This window comes from Garra rufa, chromosome 14, assembly GCF_049309525.1.
Source record: "Garra rufa chromosome 14, GarRuf1.0, whole genome shotgun sequence".
NCBI classification, from domain to species: Eukaryota; Metazoa; Chordata; class Actinopteri; order Cypriniformes; family Cyprinidae; genus Garra; species Garra rufa.
The window spans coordinates 34,501,177-34,524,627 of record NC_133374.1 but is presented as its reverse complement, the minus strand read 5'-3'; the positions used below and the strand labels follow the sequence as shown (position 1 = coordinate 34,524,627).

Here is a 23,451-nt window from a genome sequence, read left to right as displayed (position 1 = left end):
GTGTGTAATCAGTCATGATGACGTCACCGACCAGGAAGCTTAAAAGCATGTTCGGTGAGAACAGCGTTAGCTTTCTGCCATTCAGCAAGTGCTCTGTGTCCTGTTACTCTTCGTTTTTCATGCACAATTGCGTACATTTTATTTAGAGAGTAATAGTTTGTCTTGTGTTACAATGTCTGTCAAGGGTGAAAGTTATAAGCAGTAACATCACAGGCCAAGCCGACAAGCCGAACCGCAGAAAAGCAAGTTGGATGAGCACTTTCTGCGGTCTCGGCCACCACCTCCTCGCCGAAGCCTTCCATTTTTCCCTGACCTCCACACTGAGGTGTCGAGGTCGTGGGGAAAGCCTTACTCTTTGCGGCTCTACAGCCCCTCCGCTGTTCACTATGCTAATGTGGCGGGGCTGTCTGAGCATGCGTATAAGGCGATGCCCCAGGTGGAACTGACGCTTGCGAGCTATCTGTCTCTCGAAGCAGCATCGTCTTTGAAGGCTACGGTGCTGCCCTCCAGAGCATTAAAAACAACTTCGGCACTGGTGGGCAAAGGGTATGCGGCGGCAGGTCAGGCTGGTGCATGTCTGCACACCATGGGGGTCTTACAGGCGTACCAAGCCGACCTGCTCAAAGAGCTGGATGAAGGCGAGGGGGCTCGGCCTGAAGATATTGCCGAGCTCCACAGAACCACTGATTTGACTCTCCGTGCCACCAAGGAGACCGCCCGCGCCATCGGCAGGTCTATGGAAGCCATGGTGGCCATGGAGAGACACCTTTGGTTGACCCTGTCCAGCATTAAAGAGAAGGACAGGGTCTTCCTTATGGACGCCCCGCTCGTGCCTTCGGGTCTGTTCGGCGCCGACGTTTCAGCGGTTCTTGCCTCGCTGTGCTCCAGCTCCCGTGTGCCCCCGTTGGTAGAGATTGTGTGTCTAGGCGGCGCTCTGGGCCGGGCCCTTCTAATCCCAAGACTGACCTGAGGGTGGTCTCACAGGCTAAGAAGGGCTCGGCTAAAAGGCCCTGATGGTCGTGGCCCAGGGCCAATGAGGACAGCACCCTCTGGGGAAGAGCGGTTAACACCTCATCATATGGTGCCCGTCTCTCCTCAGTGTCCTCAGGGGATCGTCTCGCCAACCCTGCCACCCTTGGTGCTTCAGAGCTCAGCGGTCCCCGGCGAGCATACTTCTTGTCTACTGCCCGTTATCGTAGCTGGATCTCAGTTTAAGACTAAACGCCAAGAAAAGTACTTTCTCCAGTTCAGAGGACCACTTATCTAGGCGTGGTGTGGGATTCATCCACGATGCGGGCATGTTTGTCTCCCGCTCGTGTCGATTCGATCCTCACCGAGGTCGCGAGAGTGAAAGAGGGCCGGTCACTCACTGTAAATCGGTTCCAGAGACTGCTGGGTCTGATGGCATCTGCGTCCAACGTAATTCCTTTTGGCCTGCTGTACATGAGACCCCTTCAGTGGTGGCTCAAAACCAAGGGGTTCTCCCAGAGGGGAAACCTGCTTCGCATGATCACGGTCACGCGGTGATGCTTTCGTGCCTTAGACATGTGGAGGAAACCTTGGTTTCTGACTCAGGGCCCGGTGCTGGGAGCTCAATGTCGCCGCATCACGCTTGCGACGGATGCGTCCCTCACTGTTTGGGGAGCGGTCATGAGTGGCCGCTCAGCCCGAGGTCTGTGGAGGGGTCTTCATCTCAGGTGGCACATCAATTGCCTGGAGAATTGACTTTCTTCCTGTGTTGGTGCGCACCGACAACACAGCGGTGGTCTCTTACATCAACCACCAAGGAGGTCTGCGTTTGCGCCCCTTGTACAAGCTGGCGCACCAGATCCTTGTGTGGTCCCAGGGGAAACTCCTCTTGCTGAGAGCAGTTTACATCCCTGGGCATTACAACTTGAGAGCAGACATCCTGTCGAGACAGGGGCCGAGGTCCGGGGAATGGATGCTTCACCCTGAGGTGGTGAAGCAGATCAGGAAAGTGTTTGGCCAGGCTCAGGTGGACCTCTTCGCGACTCTAGAGAATGCACAATGTCCCCTCTGGTACTCTCTGAGTCATCCAGCTCCCCTGGTCTCTCAATTGAGGTTGTTGAGACCATTCTCCAGTCCAGAGCTCCCTCCACGAGGAAACTGTACGCCTTGAAGTGGAAGCTCTTCACTTCTTGGTGCGGAGACTGCCAGTTTGACCCAGTTACAGGTACAGTGCTGGAGTTCTTACAGGCCCGCCTCTCCGCCGGGTTGACCCACTCCACCCTGAAGGTCTACGTGGCGGCCATAGCAGCTTACCACGCCCCTCTCGGAGGCTCTTCATTGGGTAGAGACCCTTTAGTTACACGTTTCCTCCGCGGTGCGCTGAGGTTGAGGCCTCCAGTACGCTCTCGCGTCTCTACTTGGGACCTGGCTGTGGGGCTAGAGGCTCTGTGTAAGCCTCCATTCGAGCCTTTAGAAGAGATATCTGATTGTCTTCTCACTCTTAAGACTGCTTTTCTGTTAGCTATTACTTCCCTTAAGAGGGTTGGGGACCTTCAGGCCCTTTCAGTGGCCCCTTCTTTTCTAGACTTCTTCTATAAAAAGCATTCTTGTATCCCAAGATGGGATACCTTCCTAAGGTCCCCACCATTGCACCACGCCCTGTCGTACTACAGGCTTTTCATCCTCCTCCCTTCAGGGAGCCCGGGCAGCAGAAGCTTAATTGCATACGTCCACAGAACTGCCCTGTGGAGGAAGGCTGACCAACTTCTGGTCTGTTACGGCCCTCCGAGGAGAGGCCGCCCTGCTGCCAAGCCTTCTTTAAGCCGGTGGATCGTGGATGCCATTGTTGTAGCATATTAGTCCTCTGACCTTCCCTCACCTCTGGGAGTTAAGGCTCACTCTACAAGGAGTATGTCTGCCTCTAAAGCCTTTCTTTCGGGCCTATCTATTCAGGATATCCGTAACGCTGCGGGTTGGTCCACTCCCTTGACCTTTACTAGGTTCTACGGCCTAGATCTTCGAGCCTCTCCTGGCTCTTTCGTTCTCTTGCCCTAATCCAGGCAGGGACGTTTTCCTCAGTATGGTGGCGTGGGCATCTTGTTCCCAAAGCGTCTCAACGCAAGTAGTGTTAGGATTTACCACCTGTCAAAATTTTTGATTGATTGACAGGTCATGACCTTTGTGACCTTTCCCCTCCCCTTTCGTGACCTTTCGTGCCCTTTCCCCTCTCCCTTTGTGACCTTTCGTGCTCTTTGACCTCCCCCTCGTGACCCGCTAATGATGTCCAGATGTGCATGAATAGACATAATTAAAATTCCGGAGATGACCTGTGACCTGCTAATGATGTCTTTAGAGGTTATATGAAGATTAATGATAGTTGAACTCTGACCGGTGAAATTGTAGCAATGCAGGGTCATTTTTGAAGATTGACCTCTCCAGGCATCCGGCGACCGCATGGCGACCACATTTCTTCAGGGTGTGAGATAAGAAAGATGTGAGATTTATATTTTTTATTTATATACAAGAATAAATGACATTTTATATATATTCAATTGTGTGTGTGTGTGTGTGTGTGTGTGTGTGTGTGTGGTTATACTTGTTTATATGATTTATCAGAACACATTTTTGTATGCTTATATGGTTTTATGTGGTACACTATAATTATAAATGTTGTTTATGAGGATGTCTTTTGAGCCATTATAATTAAAATACTTACAAACATATATTTATTTAAAATATATATATGTTAATGTAAATATGAGCTGTAATCATTACATCTATGGACCAACCCTTATAAAAATCATTAGAGTGTGTAAAGAAAACCAATATCTATGTACATATACATATAGCATCTTGTCATTATAAATCTAGTAGTGTACTAATACAAGCAATAAAATAAAAGCTTTGAGGTTAATGAAAAAAGTATCTTACATTTTTTCCAGAGAGCAGGGTAAAACACAACTTTATGTTACAAGTATCCTGTATCAAAAGGACTGCTCGCAGAATGCACATGGTTTAAGTAGAAAATTAAAACCAACTTTTGAGCACTGGGGCTGTGGATGTTCTCTCTCTCACACACACTAGCTCTGTGACTCTCTCTCTCTCTCTCTCTCTCTCTCTCTCTCTCTCTCTCTCTCTCTCTCTCTCTCTCTCATTCAATCATCCAAGTCGTATTCTCTGTTATATGTAATGAATATAAATAAATAATGTGATCACACACAATATAAAACAAAACATTTACACTAGTTTTAGGTTGTTAAAAAAAAAAAGTACATTTTTCCAGGAGCAGGAAAAAGAGATTGTTAAGCAAGATTATAAACACCAAATGTAAAAAATAAATAAAATAAAAAAGTTTATATATGTGACCCTGGACCACAAAACCAGTCTTAAGTCGCTGGGGTATATTTGTAGCAATAGCCAAAAATACATGGTATGGGTCAAAATTATTGATTTTTCTTTTATGCCAAAAATCATTAGGAAATTAAGTAAAGATCATGTTCCATGAAGATTTTTTGTAAAATTCCTACTATAAATATATCAAAATGTAATTTTTGATTAGTAATATGCATTGATGAGAACTTAATTTGGACAACTTTAAAGGTGATTTTCTCAGTATTTTGATTTTTTTGCACCCTCAGATTCCAGATTTTCAAATAGATGTATCTCGACCAAATATTGTCTTATCCTAACAAACCATATATCAATAGAAAGCTTATTTATTGAGCTTTCATGTGATGTATACATCTCAGTTTTGTAAAATTTAACCTTATGACTGGTTTTGTGGTTCAGGGTCACATATTTTAACAAGCCAAATGATAAGGGATATTGTGACCCCCGACATGTCTGGACATGTCAAATGTTTTATGGAGGTTTTCCATAGACATAATTCAATTCAGTTTACCATTTTTATTTGTTATACGCTATTCGCAGAAAATTTAAGTTTCTACATTATAATGAGAAATTATTAAATTTACATTATTGTAATACATTTTATACTGTATCTCCCTCTAAACATACCCATCACAGTGAAACTTTTCGTTTTTATTCTTCATAAACAACATTTACTTTAATGTATAATTTAAAAAGCTGTTATGTGCATCAGATATGGGTAATAGTTTGGCACGGATGCAGCCCCTAGTGTTTTGCTCTCTTTAAAATGCACAATAGGTTATTATGTGCGGACACATGTGAGTCTTTCAAGAAGAAGCCCCATCCATGATGCCTTTGGGGCATGCATGCTGTGATATTTCCTCACAGAGGATGACTAGCACAGAGGCCATTGTTCAAAATACTGATTCAACAATTAATCTAAAGTGAGGAATTTAGATGAAATATAAAATCTCAAAGTGTTTGTCATGTAAGTTTATAAACATTAATGTCAAAATAAGTAAAGGAACCTTTTTATTTTAACAGACCAAGCTATAAGGATTATTGTGGACCTCGACATGCCTGTACATGTCAATGTGATACTGCATCAGCCCCTAAACCTGCCTAATCACAGTAAACTTTCTCTAGTTCTCTATTTTTAATAAACATCATTTAGTATATTTTTATAAAGTTTTTACTGTACAAACTGAGCACCTATACATCACGAAAAAAATCAACATACTACCATGTTTAATAAAATATTGTAAGTAATCTAAATGATTATATTAGGACTCAAGACATTTCATCATAAATCACATTTACGTTGTTATATCAGTGTAATATCCAAATTATTATAAAAATGTGTTATCTAAGTGACTTCATTAAAAGACAAAATCTTTTTTTTGTGTGTGTGTTAAGTAACAAATATGTTACTACAGCTAAACAAATCATTATTCAACATTTAATTTTATTGAACTTATAAAACACATCATTCACTTATTTTAAAGATGATATTAAACAAAATGAGATTATATGTAATGTACTCTACAAACATAAACATTTACAATACTTTTAGGTGATCATAAATATAAAACATAGTAACAAACATGTTACTACAGCAAAACAAATCATTATTCAACTTTTATATTTTTAAGTTTATTGACGTTATACAACTTCAAAGTAACAAACATGTTACTATAGCAAAACAAATCATTCATTGTACATCTTAAACATGTATTCAACATTTATTTAGGTTTTTGAACTTATAAAACACATCAGTCGCTTCTTTCTAAAGATGATACTAAACATCCCCATGTTTATGAAAAGAAACATTTACAATAGTTTTAAGTGATCATTAAAAAAAAATGGCTTACATTATTTTCTTTGAACAATGATGTCCATACATGGATGAGTGATTTACAAAATCAAAATACACACAAAAACATTTAGTTTAAGCTGAATTAATAATAAAAACAAAAAAAACTCACAGTACCATGTCTTGTCCATTGTGAAACTGCAAATCAGTCTGCCGCAGACCCTCACAGGAGGGGCGAGGGAGGAGATACATAGATGCTCTGAGAAGTTGGTCTGTTACTTTTTTCTAAGAGAATGTTTTGAATGCTCAACATTTATTTCAAAGTGGAACATTACTTCAAAGTATAAATAAATACTACTACATCTGATATCCTTTGGTAGAAATGGACTGACAAAGTAGCCTCAAACTATAATTTATTTTTTATTTCAAACACTTTAGATTGCTTAAAAGTTTACAGTAGGTTCTTTAAGTTTGTTCTTTCTACAAAGGTACTAACAAATAAGAGTGTTTTAAAATAGACCTGAGCTAGACATTTTTAACTACATGTTAAAAATGATACATAACCTCAAACAAGTCCAATCATTAAAAATAGCTGCAGCTAACAATTTTTGTCCTCCGGTATAAAGTATCTCCACTGTTAAAACCTAGTACACAATATGTGCTGAAACTACAGAATTTATGAATTGTGGTAATACCTTTGTTAAGTTTTAAGGGTTCACAAGTCTCATGGATCTACTTTATTTTACTTTTTTTTCTACAAAGATTTACTTTTAAGTAAATTCCGTAGTAAATGTAGGGTCAAAACATGATAAAACAAAATAATCATATTGACAAATATGTTTTAAGAAACATGGTATGCCATACTGTGTCTCACACACACACACACACACACACACACACACACACACACACACACACACACACACACACACACACACACACACACACACACACACACAATGTCCAGGTCAGCACTACATTAACTGGGTGAAAATTGCCAAAAGTTAATTTTCCAGCTCTCTCCCAAAATCAAATATTGTGCATTCTATACTTTTTAATCTAGCCTGAATTTTTTTAATAAAAGGTTATCAAATGTATCTTCATACCCAATGTCATTATCTGATTCTCTTTAATTTATAAGATTTACTTTTTTATTTCTACAAATGTTCATGCTGCTTTTATCAGTCTAATAAATATATCCAGATACTGTTTCTTAACCAAACAAAGAAAACATACTGTATTTTATTTAAAGGTCCCATATTGTCAAAATCGAAATTTCCTGGCTTTTTTCATGATAACTGAAGTCTAGGGGTTATGTAACTACCATATAAGTTTCAAAACAGTCAGTCCACAGCAAACTGCACACAGCCTGAATAAAGTAGCCGTTCCTTTTCACAAGCCGCTGTGACTTCCGTGAAAATATGACGTCCGATCTACTCAGTCACCGCCTTCAGTCACCACCCCGAGCACCAAACACCGTCCCACCCTCCTTTTGTGAAACCTCGACACCTTCGCATCCATGCCATTGCTGAACAACAACAACACGAAAACAAGTGGAGAAAACCCTGTTCAGTCCATAGATGTCAAAGCTACATCATTGCACAGGCTTCCGAACAACGTTAATATAAGAGACCAGAGGCATGTCAACTTCAGCCTCTTTCACACAGCGATTCCGGTAAATACACAGATAATGTGTCCCATGATTTGTATCGGAATTGTTTAATTTAGTTCATTCACAGTTGCTTTCCGGAATCTGTGTGCTTTACACACAACCCGTAAAGACATTTGGATGTGAGATGTAATGTGACGCGTACATTTCACTAAACTGAAACTAACCTGATTTTCAGCGCTGATAGTGAGGAGCGGCCTGAACGCTGCTTCATTCCACTTTGCACGTATTTTTTCAGTCGTGAAGAGTCGCAGGGTAACGTGCATCATTACTACAACACTGCCTATATGGCATTTGGTTCTGGCTTTTGTTCACACAGCGCTCGTTCCCATAATTTTCCGGAATCAGCGTGCATTGTGAAAGGGGCTTTACTAAAGCAACAGTTACGTAACTTACTGCATTCGGTGTTTGAAAAAGAAAAAACATTAATGATCGTTCTGAAATATCCTGTTGAGTATCACCAAGCCACAGCAGGCTAGGCTCTGGGCTAGACTACAGCATACATGACCGTAGTTACTTGTGGTTGGCTTGGATGTGCGTCACTCAGAAAACAACAGGCCAATCAGAAGTGATACTCATGAATATTAATTAGATGGGCCAAAATCGACCTGTTTTTGACAGAGCTCCTAAAAAAGGAGCTGTAAAAATATATTGAGATGAATTTTGGCACTTATACCGCAGATATGTATTCTTAAGGACATCACCAGCTAAAATAAACCTCCAGAAATGTGTACAATATGGGACCTTTAATATTTTTGCACGAGTACCATGGATTCATGTTTTTAAAGGCTTGTTTTAATGCTTTAGATGCATCAGAATGTGGATTCTTCAGCATGCAACATGACATGAAAGAGTTGTATTAGTTTAGCTTTTTTCAGCTGTTTATTGCCATTTTCTTAACTCATTATTTTTGACTCACATATAGAATAGGTAAGAATAAACCTTATCGTCCATGCTTTTCCCCCATTTACAGGCCCCAAAGAAAAGACCACAAGCACAACTGTAAATTCAAGAAGCCTAGTTACACACCATTTAAGAAAAGGGCCATGCAGAATACAGAAACCCCTCTTAATCTGTTATGATTGGTGTTTTACTAATGATCAGGATTACGGGTGACACTGTACACATTTCGTTTGTTGAACTGAATGTCATTACTATGACTGTAGGTGAGACCTTCTCTGAGAGCCATCAGCCTTCAGAGTTTATAGAAATAAATGAACATTTTTACTTGAGAGTGTTTGACTAAATGGATACTTCTTTTAGGGCAATTATCCACGTCCATAACCGTACGACAAACCGTACATCAGCACATAACGCAAGACTTGCTGTTTTACACTTACAACTGAAGCATATCACACCATTGCACTCAAAGCTAGACATTTAGTAAAGTCTGAGATTGTTAAAGTTCCACACTCTTGAAAAGGATGCAGACATAAAATATAAAGGAATTTTGTGCACACAAAACCCTTATGTAACACGAGAGCCCAAGTCACTAAGAAAATTAGCATATGAATGTGGAAAATTCCACTAGCATCCATTTGGTTATATTTTTTAAAAACACTGTTTTAAATTACTTTTTACTTATGCCACTAAATTTAGAGCTTTTGTTCAGATAGCTGATGGTAATATTTGTGCATTATTCATCATACCGGCAAACTGTTACTTTTAGCATTTCCAACAACATCATTAACTTTGTTTTATCATTTAGCTGTATCTGAGACCCTGATGGAATTATTTCACGCCCAGTGTTGAGAAGCTTACTTTGGAAATCGGATATAGATTACAAGTTACCCTATTTAAATCTAATAAGTACTGTAACTGTTTCAGATACTTTAAAAAAGTATTTAAAAAAAAGATTGCTTTTTTCAATACATTTCTAAATATGTAATGTTTTAACTGTTAGTAGTGAGTAGGGACATGCATGTGTCTAGAATGATTAATGACTTTGACCTTGTGAATTTTGACCGGTGAAGCGCTGAAGAATGTTTCAGCGATTTTATGGTTTAGTCCCACATCCATTGTGAAGTGTTGTAGGGTCGGGGCATCAAGTTGCATTCAGCAAAGATAAATAGGGTTCCCCATCATTTCTGCACAACATCAGAAAAGAGCTGTGAAATACATAGACATGGATGCGCTATACTCACCTAAAACTCCTGAGAGTGAATTGGACAAAGAGACAATGGAAAATCTGACTCTGGCCCCGAGAAAGCCGAACAACAGTGATTTGTGTTTGGCGAGATTTCTCCACGAAGATACGGACAATGTGCATGATGAATTTCTACTGGTCAGCGGACGTATATTCGGATAAATATTCGCGAACGGTTACGCTCTACACTTCTGACAAAACCAAACAATTTGTGTCTGGCCAAGATCCCTGTTTGGTATTTCCTTATGAAGATTGGAAGATATTTTTCAACCGTATCTGGAAAGATCTGAGGGGTTGCAGAGAAATACCTCTGTACATTTCAGAATGGGACGGGGTAGATCCGAACATCCGGTACAGAGTGATCGGTGATCATAATCAAAAGAATCCGGACGACTTTGTGTTCGTATTAACCTGTGGAAACAGGACAATGCTCATAGGTCGTCCGATGGGTGACCCTCGTAAGGAATATCACGATATGTTTACCGTACAGTTTTTGTTCAAGTGGCGAGATCTACATCTGATGACCGGTCTCTTGACGTTCGTAAACAAGATGTTCAGCTGGTGCGAATTACATGAAGGGTACGACAAAATTAAAAAACGGCTGTTTCACCCCGAACATTACATGGGTGACGTCGAGTGGGTGTTGCCATCTGGGGCCATCTGTTACAGACACTATAAAGATCAGTAAGTATAGTGCTGCCCTATCACATTTCCATCATGTCTCAAGACGACGAAGGTTTATGCTGCAATTATGGTCCTTACAACCTCAAAGCTCCTGATGATAATAAGCCCCATTATTTTCCAACACACAACACTACCTCGACAGACCTGTCCAAGGAATTCATGGAAAACTTCTGCACAGAACTTGGTTACTGTAACATGAACTACCTGAAGACTATATGTGCTACCTCAACGCTCCCGGGGTTCGACACCACGGACGGCTGTTTCAGCGGGGTTGGCTTTAAAATTATAAAAACCACAATCGTGCTGCCGCTGCAACACATCATCGACAACAAACTGAGGGAGGAGTGTGAGGGATGTGCAACGGATCACCCGAGCCAGTTGCAAAATTCCTGTCTGTTTGAGCCTTCTTCCTACTATTTTGACCTGCGTTTTGACGAGCTGACCCCGTAAACTGTTCAAACCGGATTTTCAAAACATTATCGACTTTACTCTGTGACGCTGCGGTCTGACGAGCAATAACGTTCTGAGGATTCAAGGAACTACCGGAGCTATCCTGCACGAATTAAGAGAAGAGCCATACATTGTTGCAAAGCTGCAAGAAATCAGGGAGAAGCTGCTGCAGGACAATACCTACAAGAAAGTCATTTACGATGCTGTACACTCAAAAAAATGATTTTTCAGTTTTGTTCACTTTACCTGAACAATTCATGTTAAATGAATGCCATTTGGGCTATTTTTCATTTCAACATGCACTCAAAAAAAAACCATCAGGTGTCTCCAATAATGATCAATCATCATTTAATTAATTACTAATTATCTCATTACCTTTAACTTCTGTTCAATAAAAACCATTAATTCAAGTTAAAATGTAGTATTTAGATCATGTTTAGTGAATACCATCTGTTCATGTTAAATGAACACAAATATTTCAAGCTGGTTTAAGATCATCCATTGTTGTTAAGATAATGTGGTGGAATCACGTGGAAACACTGTCCACGATTAAATCACGTTCAACCAAAGTGCTGTTTTTTTGAGTGACTCTGGAAAAGTAGTACCCCCTGGCTCTGAATGTGACAGCTAAGACATGGGCTGTGTGTGTGGCGTAATGAATTTTTTCAGAGACTTTGTGATCATCCCTCGTTATAAACATCAAATGATTGAAATGCTACTTATGGTCATCGAGTGAGAGAGCGATCCTGAGAAAGATTACGAGGGTCAGACAAAACGTATAAAAAACCTCAAGAAACAAATGGACATTGCGAAAAGTCTGACCGATTCGTGGGGTGAACTTCAGTTATTGATCGATTCACAGAACAATTATAGTAATGACATATTCAGTTCAACAAACGAAATGTGTGTCACCCGTAATCCTGATCATTAGTAAAACACCAGTCATAACTGTACTTGTGCAAAAATATTAAATAAAATACAGTATGTTTTCTTTGTTTGGTTAAGAAACAGTATCTGGATATACACAATATTTATTAGACTGATAAAAGCAGCATGAACATTTGTAGAAATAAAAAAAGTAAATCTTATAAATTAAAGAGAATCAGATAATGACATTGGGTATGAAGATACATTTGATAACCTTTTATTAAAAAATTCAGGCTAGATTAAAAAGTATAGAATGCACAATATTTGATTTTGGGAGAGAGCTGGAAAATTAACTTTTGGCAATTTTCACCCAGTTCATGTAGTGCTGACCTGGGGACCAAATGTTCCAAACGTTGTGGGGACATTTCTCAGGTCCCCATGAGGAAACAGGCTTATAAATCATACACAATGAGTTTTTTTTGAGGAAGTAAAAGTATGCACAATCTCCTGTGAGGGCTAGGTTTAGGTGTACGGTAGGTGTAGGGCGATATAAATTACGGTTTGTACAGTATTAAAAACCATTACGTCTATGGAATGTCCCCACAATTAACAAAAACAAACATGTGTGTGTGTGTGTGTGTGTGTGTGTGTGTGTGTGTGTGTGTGTGAGACACAGTATGGCATACCATGTTTCTTAAGACATATTTGTCAATATGATTATTTTGTTTTATCATGTTTTGACCCTACATTTACTACGGAATTTACTTAAAAGTAAATCTTTGTAGAAAAAAAAGTAAAATAAAGTAGATCCATGAGACTTGTGAACCCTTAAAACTTAACAAATGTATTACCACAATTCATAAATTCTGTAGTTTCAGCACATATTGTGTACTAGGTTTTAACAGTGGACATACTTTATACCGGAGGACAAAAATTGTTAGCTGCAGCTAATTTTAATGATTGGACTTGTTTGAGGTTATGTATCATTTTTAACATGTAGTTAAAAATGTCTAGCTCAGGTCTATTTTAAAACACTCTTATTTGTAGAAAGAACAAACTTAAAGAACCTACTGTAAACTTTTAAGCAATCTAAAGTGTTTGAAATAAAATATAAATTATAGTTTGAGGCTACTTTGTCAGTCCATTTCTACCAAAGGATATCAGATGTAGTATTTATTTATACTTTGAAGTAATGTTCCACTTTGAAATAAATGTTGAGCATTCAAAACATTCTCTTAGAAAAAAGTAACAGACCAACTTCTCAGAGCATCTATGTATCTCCTCCCTCGCCCCTCCTGTGAGGGTCTGAGGCAGACTGATTTGCAGTTTCACAATGGACAAGACATGGTACTGTGAAGTTTTTTTATTTTTATTATTAATTCAGCTTAAACTAAATGTTTTTGTGTGTGTTTTGATTTTGTAAATCACTCATCCATGTATGGACATCATTGTTCAAAGAAAATAATGTAAGCCATTTTTTTATGATCACTTAAAACTATTGTAAATGTTTCTTTTTATAAACATGGGGATGTTTGGTATCATCTTTAAAAAGAAGCGACTGATGTGTTTTATAAGTTCAAAAACCTAAATAAATGTTGAATACATGTTTAAGATGTACAATGAATGATTTGTTTTGCTATAGTAACATGTTTGTTACTTTGAAGTTGTATAACATCAATAAACTTAAAAATATAAAAGTTGAATAATGATTTGTTTTGCTGTAGTAACATGTTTGTTACTATGTTTTATATTTATGATCACCTAAAAGTATTGTAAATGTTTATTTTTGAAGAGTACATTACATATAATCTCATTTTGTTTAGTATCATCTTTAAAATAAGTGAATGTGTTTTATAAGTTCAATACAATTAAATGTTGAATAATGATTTGTTTAGCTGTAGTACCATATTTGTTATTATGATGTTTTATAACTTCAATAAACTTAAAAATATAACATATGTTAAATAATGATTTATTTTGCTGTAGTAACATGTTTGTTACTTAACACACACACAAAGATTTTGTCTTTTAATCGAGTCACTTTTTTAACTTGAAATGTTTATAGGTCTTATTAGATAACAAATTTGTATAATAATTTGGATATTACACTGATATAACAACGTAAATGTGATTTATGATGAAATGTCTTGAGTCCTAATATAATCATTTAGATTACTTACAATATTTTATTAAACATGGTAGTATGTTTATTTTCTTCGTGATGTATAGGTGCTCAGTTTGTACAGTAAAAACTTTATAAAAATATACTAAATGATGTTTATTAAAAATAGAGAACTAGAGAAAGTTTACTGTGATTGGGCAGGTTTAGGGGCTGAGGCCCCTAAGTATCACATTGACATGTCCAGGCATGTCGAGGTCCACAATAATCCTTATGGTTTGGTCTGTTAAAATAAAAAGGTTCCTTTACTTATTTTCAGTGATGGAGGTAACGAATTACAACTACTCACGTTACTGTAATTAAGTACATTTTTTGGGTATTTGTACTTTCATGAGTATAATTTTAAATCTGTAATTTTACTTGTACTTGAGTACAAATTAACCCGAGTAGTTTACTTAATTACTTTTAAAATCACAATTCGTTACAGAGTAGGCTACTGTAATTTGAATTAGTATTTCAACCACTGACCGGCATTTCGGTAGCCAATAAAAATATCTCTTCTTAACGGACCAACGAAAAGCCTGGTATAGTATTTTAACCGAAAAACAAGTTCCGTTTATTTTTTCCGGCGCGCTATTGATGAGATAATCATCACTAGAACTAGGGCTGGGCGATAAATCGATTTTATCGATTAACTCGAATGTGTAGTTTACATCGATTTGTTTGAATGAAATTCGGTTTTCTCTTTAATATCCGCCGACGCTCCTCTCTGGGCTCCAGCATTTCTGAATGGGCTCAGCCCTCCCCCGCGCATTTACCATATTAGAAACACACTAATATATTTGTTTTCAGAAAGGCACGGAAAACAAATAATGGGAGCCACTAAAGGGATATGATTAGCTGCTTGCTAGCAAGTTAGCCGGACCCGATCAGCATATTTGTGTTTGCGCTCAGGGGAGCTTCAAAGGTTTATACGTGTTTTTGCAACGTAGAGTAATGTATCACGGACATATCTCACGAATCCTTTCAGAAACAAAGTGTAGAGAGAGTGTAAATAAGAGACTGATTGTACAGTATAGCGGGCATCGTTGATTATAATAGAGCTTTGTGATATTGCTAACGAAGATGAGTAACAGCTTTTAATAATTTTTAAGGGAGTTTGTAAATGAGATATTGATTCAATGCAACAGTTAAATAAACAAGAAGCTATTATTAAGTGACTTACATTGTCTGACTATAACACTATTGCCTAATTTTGCTCTATTTCGTGGTCAAAAGTAGTCTGAAACAAGACACATCTGAGCCGCTGAGCGTTTATGAATGAACGTGCGTTTTTAAATGAATCTAGTGAAATGATTCAATTTCCCATTCATAAAAACAGTTACTTGCTTTATTCTGAGTGAACGAATCAAATGAATGATATGATTCAGTCATTAAATCAGTGTCTTGCTGCCATCTGCTGGCAGATCGTTTCAGTTATTTAAATCATTTAATATTTCTGTATTCAAAATTTTATATTTTTATATACTATATAACTGGAAGAGAAAAGCATGGGAATATATATTTTCTTCCCATCTCATATTTATTTGTCTTACAAACATTTACTGTGTCCAGTATAATAAGAATGGGGACTGGTGGAAAGTGATCACTGATGCAGTTGCAATGTATATCGCAAAATATATGGTGACCATATGTTGTGGAAAATCGGAGATTTTATTTTTAGGCCATTTCGCCCAGCTCTAACTAGAACATGTAAATTAATCATCATTGTAATACAGACTGTATTAATTAATTTCTAATTTGTTTATTTATTCTTATTTCATTGCTAACTGTACTTGTTTTAATATCTTAAATATATATTAGTAAGGCATCCAGTTTTTTTTTTCTTATTGTAAGTGTTATGTAATGAATGGAAAACATATAGGGTGATTAACCTATAATTTAATTTGTATAATTCCTCTATGATTTTTTTCCCCAGAGGAAACAACCATCTAAGATTGATCAGTACCATGACATCATAAAAGCAGCATGTGCTTTATTGTCTGGATCTTGTCTGATTCAGCAATTATGGATAATTCAATAAATACCACCAGCTAAAAAGTAATTAGTACTCTGAGTAGTTTTTATGAAGAGTAATTTGTACTTTTACTTAAGTACTTTTTTAACACCAGTACTTTTACTTGTAATTGAGTACAATTTCAGCAATGTAACAGTACTTGTAATTGAGTATAAATTTTCAGTACTCTTTCCACCACTGCTTATTTTGACATTAATGTTTATAAACTTACATGACAAACACTTTGAGATTTTATATTTCATCTAAATTTCTCACTTTAGATTAATTGTTGAATCAGTATTTTGAACAATGGCCTCTGTGCTAGTCATCATCTGTGAGGAAATATCACAGCATGCACGCCCCAAAGGCATCATGGATGGGGCTTCTTCTTGAAAGACTCACATGTGTCCGCACATAATAACCTATTGTGCATTTTAAACAGAGTAAAACACTAGGGGCTGCATCCGGTGCCAAACTATTACCCATATCTGATGCCCATAACAGCTTTTTAAATTATACATTAAAGTAAATGTTGTTTATGAAGAATAAAAATGAAAAGTTTCACTGTGATGGGTATGTTTAGAGGGAGATACAGTATAAAATGTATTACAATAATGTAAATTTAATAATTTCTCATTATAATGTAGAAACTTAAATTTTCTGCGAATAGCGTATAACAAATAAAAATGGTAAACTGAATTGAATTATGTCTATGGAAAACCTCCATAAAACATTTGAAATGTCCAGACATGTCGGGGGGTCACAATATCCCTTATCATTTGGCTTGTTAAAATATATAAACTTTTTTATGTTTTTATTTTTTACATTTGGTGTTTATAATCTTGCTTAATCTCTTTTTCCTGCTCCTGGAAAAATGTACAACATTTTTTATTTTTAACAACCTAAAACTAGTGTAAATGTTTTGTTTTATATTATGTGTGATCACATTATTTATTTATATTCATTACATATAACAGATAATAAGACTTGGATGATTGAAAGAGAGAGAGAGAGAGTGAGAGTGAGTCACAGAGCTAGTGTGAGAAAGAGAGAGAACATCCACAGCCCCAGTGCTCAAAAGTTGGTTTTAATTTTCTACTTAAACCATGTGCATTCTGCGAGCAGTCCTTTTGATACAGGATACTTGTAACATAAAGTTGTGTTTTACCCTGGTCTCTGGAAAAAAATGTAAGATACTTTTTTTCATTAACCTCAAAGCTTTTGTTTTATTGCCTGTATTAGTACATTATTAGGTTTATGACAATGACAAGATGCTATATGTATATGTACATAGATATTGGTTTTCTTTACACACTGTAATGATTTTTATAAGGGTTGGTCCATAGATGTAATAATTACAGCTCATATTTACATTAACAAATTTATATTTTAAATAAATATATGTTTGTAAGTATTTTAATTATAATGGCTCAAAAGAAATCCTCATAAACCACATTTATAATTATAGTGTACCACATAAGACCATATAAGCATATAAACTGTTCTGATAGATCATATAAACAAGTATATCCACACACACACACACACACACACACACACACACACACACACACACACACAATTGAATATATATAAAATGTAATTTATTCTTGTATATAAATTAAAAATATAAATCTCACATCTTTCTTTTCTCACACCCTGAAGAAATGTGGTCGCCATGCGGTTGCTGGATGTCTGGAGAGGTCAATCTTCAAAAATGACCCTGCATTGCTACAATTTCACCGGTCAGAGTTCAGCTATCATTAATCTTCATATAACCCCTAAAGACATCATTAGCAGGTCATAGGTCATCTCCGGAATTTTCATTATGTCTATTCATGCACATCTGGACATCATTAGCGGGTCAAGAGGGGGAGGTCAAAGAGCACGAAAGGTCACAAAGGGGGAGGGGAAAGGGCACGAAAGTCACGAAGGGGGAGGGGAAAGGTCACAAAGGTCACGACCTGTCAATCAATCAAAACTTTTGACAGGTGGTTAATCCTAACACTACTGACGCAGCTCGACGTTCCTGGAGGGGAACGTCTCTAGGTTACGTATGTAACCCTAGTTCCCTGAAGGGAACGAGACCCTGCAGCGCTTGCTTCATCCGAAAGCTAGCGCTGTTCTCACCGAACGTGCTTTTAAGCTTCCTGGTCGGTGACGTCATCACGCCGGTGACGTTACGCGATTCCATTGGACTGATTACACACGTGATTCAGAGCGTGGTCACACTGGAGGCGTTCCCAAAGCATCTCGACGCAGCGTCTCGTTCCCTTCAGGGAACTAGGGTTACATATGTAACCTAGAGACGCTTTTGCTTGCATTTTTTACACCTTAAAAATAGATTGTCAACTTACAGTACCTGACATTTTTTTCAAGCATGACGGATTGTGATATTTATTATTGGTAAACACATTTTTTAACAAATGTAAAAACATTTGTGCATTTGACTCATTCATTTATTTGTTTATTTAAGGTGCTTAATACATATTTTTACTAGAAATCTAGTCAAAATTCAACATCTTAAAGGTATAGTTCACCCAAAAATGAAAATTTGATGTTTATCTGCTTACCCCCAATGCATCCAAGATGTAGGTTACTTTGTTTCCTCAGAAAAACACAAACAAAGATTTTTAATGAAAACCGCTGCAGTCTGTCAGCCTTATCATGTACGTGGATGGGCACCAGACCTTTAAAAGTAAACAAAAATATGCACAGACAAATCCAAATTACACCCTGCGACTCGTGATGATACATTGATGTCTTAAGACACGAAACGATCGGTTTTTGTGAGAAACTGAACAGTATTTATATAATTTTTTACCTTTGATACACAGCCACGTCCATCTGTCATGAGCACGAGTTTGGCATCAGCCACGTCACATGAGCACGCGCTCTAGCGTAGAATACGCAAACGCCGTAAGGGGAAATCAGTGAAAAGTCCCGGATGAGTTTGCGCAAACTAATGTAATCTTTTAGCTTTAAATCGGTTTAAACAATCAGGATACGCGCAAGTAATAACCATTTTGAATAGCCGCTATACCCACAATCTCTGTGCTCTGTGTAAACAATGAGTGTCGTATACATGCAACAGATCGCTTCCGGCGTTTGCGTATACTACGCCAGAAGCGCGTGCACATGTGACGTGACTGATGCCAAACTCGTGCTCAGGAGAGATGGACGTGGCTGTGTATCAAAGGTAAAAAATGATATAAATACTGTTCAGTTTCTCACAAAAACCGATCGTTTCGTGTCTTCAGACATCATTGTATCATCACGAGCCGCAGGGTGTAATTTGGATTTGTCTGTGCATGTTTTTGTTTACTTTTAAAGGTCTGGTGCCCATCCACTTCCATGATAAGGCTGGCCGACTGCACCGGTTTTCGTTAAAAATATTCGTTTGTGTTTTTCTGAAGAAACAAAGTAACCTACATCTTGGATGCATTGGGGGTAAGCAGATAAACATCAAATTTTCATTTTTGGGTGAACTATCCCTTTAAGCTATATGAAACATGCAGTAGTTCATGTTAAGTTTTAATCTGACAGCCCTCAATGTAATTTCTGTCTTTTCACTAACTCACAGAGTTTCACTGCTCTTTAAATTAATGACAAAAACAAAAATCAAAGTAAGACTTAAGTAATCTATTTTTTAAATGAAACTGGTAAGATTAATGTATGTAACATGATTTTTGTGAATTTCTTGGATCATAAAATTAGTTCCAATTTTCTTTCTAATGGCTTTATGTATCGCCACACTAGATGTCCTTAAAATACACCCTTTCATTACAAGCAATTAAAATCTTTCAGTGTTTAAGAACTGAAAGAACTTTAACAAGATTAACCAGTCCTCAAAGTCAACAACATGTATGTTAGATACATTACCCACTAATCTACTAAGCTAACAATGTTCAATCTGCAAAGAAAGTTGAATAATTTCAGTCAAGCTTTAGGCTCTACCATAATACAGAGTCTGCATTTGTCAGTCACATTGGCATTGTTTGTAAAACAGATTTTAATCACCACAGAAATACTGATAAATGACTACATATGCCGACTATGTCTGATGATAAAAAATAACTTTTGAAAAACAAATCTCCAGATTAGAATATGGCAATATACTACCTCATGTATGCCTGCCAGCTCTATAAGTAAGCTCCAGTTGATTTAAAATGCTGGAGTGCTTTCTAGAACTAAGAAATATTTATCTGTTCTACACTGACTACCTGTCAGATTTTGTATCAGTTTTAAAATTGTTTGCTAATTACTTCTAAAGCATTAAAAAGCCTAGCTCTGCAGATTTCATAATCTTTTATGGCCACTACAATCCACAAAATGAGGTAGATCTTTTTCCAACTTCAATCTTGCTGTGACTTCAATCTTGCAATAAAACACTCAGCTGTGGAACTAATATATTTGCTACACAAAATAAATAAAATATAGCTAGATCTAAATTCTGAGAACAATTTATACCACAGTTATATATCGTTATATCACCAAGCCCTAAAAACCCTCTATGTTAAAGCCATAGGGCATTACAGACATAAACGTATGACTTTCATTACAGCTGCTTTTAGAAACTGTAAAAGAACATAAGAACATGAAATGAGAACATAACATGAAATGTAATACTTTTCGTTGATTGTGTTTTAAAGAAAAGAAGTGATAACAAACAATTTATATATATATATATATATATATATATATATATATATATATATATATATATATTTACACTTCTCTCCTGGCATAGCGATGAAGTGTAGCTTAAATGTTATTTTTGTTTTGGTTGGTCAACACAAGTCATGTTTGTTATGTTGTGCTTTATACAATATAGATAGTTTCAAAGCAATGATAACAGTAATATGCAAAATAACAATCATTTATGCATGTTTCCTCAAATATGAGAAATTAAAATACTGCTAAGCATCTCTACAAAGACAACGGTGTCAGTTCAAGTCAGTTTACTGTTGATTTAGTTCAATATTTTGATTTGAATTATAGGACCAAATCCCTTTATATAAAAGATGCTACAGTATAATCTGTCCATTGATAGTTGTTATCCATTATGAAATGGGTTAATTTCAGCTATAAGTAGGGTTGCAAAAAGGTGGAAAATTTCCAGTAAATTTCAGAAACATTCCAGACATTTTGGAAAATTTCCAGGTTTTTTTTGGAATCTTCCAGGGATTTTTGGAAAGTTTCTGGAAGTTTATCAAGACATTTGCCACCACTTTGCAACCCTAGCTATAGGCAGCTCTACAGAAGACAACAGTGTTATATTAATTTGCATGAGTCAATGTTGATTCAGTTAAATAACAGTGTCGTTGTTTACGTTATGGAATGTGCACTGCTGAAAATGCCTTGGCATTTTGGAAAGGGACAAAATGAATCAGCACATGCATATGTGCATACAAGTTGTTGGGTGATTATGCTGAACATTTTTTAAAATCTGTTTTCATAGTTAAATTATAAATTAAGAATATACTTTATGGGTAAACACCTAAAATACACTCAAAACGAAATGAGCTAATGACAGCATATATAGAATCTTCCTTTCAAACAATGATTTTGTCACCCTTGGCCTCCTCACTGTATTTATACAGATACCTGGGTAAACATGCATGTGTGCACACTGACCTCTGTGCTGCGGCTGTAGCTGCGGCCTCCATGGCAAACTGTCTCATTGCACTTTCTTCTAAGTACTTCTGTTCCCAGTGTGTCATATCAGCTTCCAATCCCAGAATTCTTTCCTCTCTCTCCCTTAACAGATCCAGTAGTGCAGGAGCACTGGACTCACACACACTAAGGGGAACATCTACACCAGCACGCTACACACAGGGAGAAACAATGGTAATGAGTAACGTCACTGTTAAGGAGCATATTGACCTGATTGCAGTTAGCATTGTAGCCTACTATGGGAGTTCTCTAGTAGTAAAGAGATGGACTGAGATGGATCACAAGGCTTTAAAGGACAGTTTTGCAATAACAGACAATGCACATCATTTGGAGAACACATTGACACGTACTATTTCTAAAATAATATACCTTGGGTTACTTTTCTATGCAGACCTTTAGCTAAGGATGAGCTAAAACATATCCATAAAACATTATTGGTAACTACGAGAGATGGAAAAAAGCTGAATGAAGGGAAAATATGTTTACAGGCCACTGACAGACCTACAGACCTGCTAAGAATGCCTAGAGGATTGGGCCAGTATGGAAACTCAAGTCAGAATTGCAAGATGTAAACTCATTATCTGGAGAATCAGAATCTGGAGAATGCCATCATTTATATTCAGACAGTCCTCATCAAAAAATCAAAAATCAAAGTAAGACTTAAGTCATCTATTTTTTTTATATAACTGGTTTCCTGGCCAGTGGGCTGCTGTTAATGATGTGTTATGCCATTCCATTGTTTTCTGGTATGGCTCAACTATAGTATTGTATTAATGATGTTGTATTTATGAACTGCTTTGCTTTTACGATTGCTGCTTGATCAATGTCTCTATACTTCAGTGAGTTGTGTTAGGTTAAGTGCTGACTTAACCTTTATCACTTCCCTATGTCAGCTTTTTCTATTACGACTGCAGCAGCTGTGATGCACTTGACCTTAACAGCTTAACACGAATACATAAACAGGCAGTTGCTAGTACTACAATAACAATAATACGCTTTTTTTAATCGGTAGCTATTTGAAATTAGAGGTAACTAGGGCTGTCAAAATGGCTAAAAAACTAAATTTGAATTTTGTACTTGTATGATCAAAATTAGAACTATATTCGAATTTTAAATGCATAATTTCAGTTTTATTATTATTATTATTATTATTATTATTATTATCAATATACAGTTTTACAGTTTTATTTGTTGAACAGAAAGTTCCAAAGATCAGCATTTATCTGAAATAAAAAGCTTTTGAAACATTATACACTATACCATTCAAAGGTTTGGAGTCAGAACAATTAGTATATAAATTATTATATATTTTTAAAGAAATAATAGAAATTAATACTTTTATTTATCACTGATTTAAATCATCAAAAGTGATGATTTTTAAACAAGTGATTTTTAATGTTATAAAAAATTTTTTTATATAAATTCTGTTCTTCTGAACTTTCAAACTTTTTGTTGCTTTTAAGGTGCTATATAAATAAACTTGACTTTGTTTTCAATATTATAATAATCATGTCATGTGACTGGAGTAATGCTGCTAAAATGTAGCTTTGAAATGATAGGAATAAATTACATTTTAAAATATATTCAAATAGAAAACAGTTATTTTAAATGGGTAAAATATTTCAAAATTGTA

The 23,451-nt window shown here is 36.8% G+C and overlaps 1 protein-coding gene across 2 annotated transcripts in view; it reads right to left on the bottom strand.

Annotated features, from left to right (window-relative positions):
* amotl1 (angiomotin like 1) overlaps window positions 1–23,451 on the bottom strand; it is an 83,817-nt gene that overhangs the window by 8,222 nt on the left and 52,144 nt on the right. For both annotated transcript variants that reach the window (XM_073818098.1, XM_073818099.1), the window contains exon 8: window positions 21,780–21,970. In XM_073818098.1, the coding sequence (XP_073674199.1) occupies window positions 21,780–21,970 (191 nt within the window). The remainder of the gene's footprint in view (window positions 1–21,779; window positions 21,971–23,451) is intronic.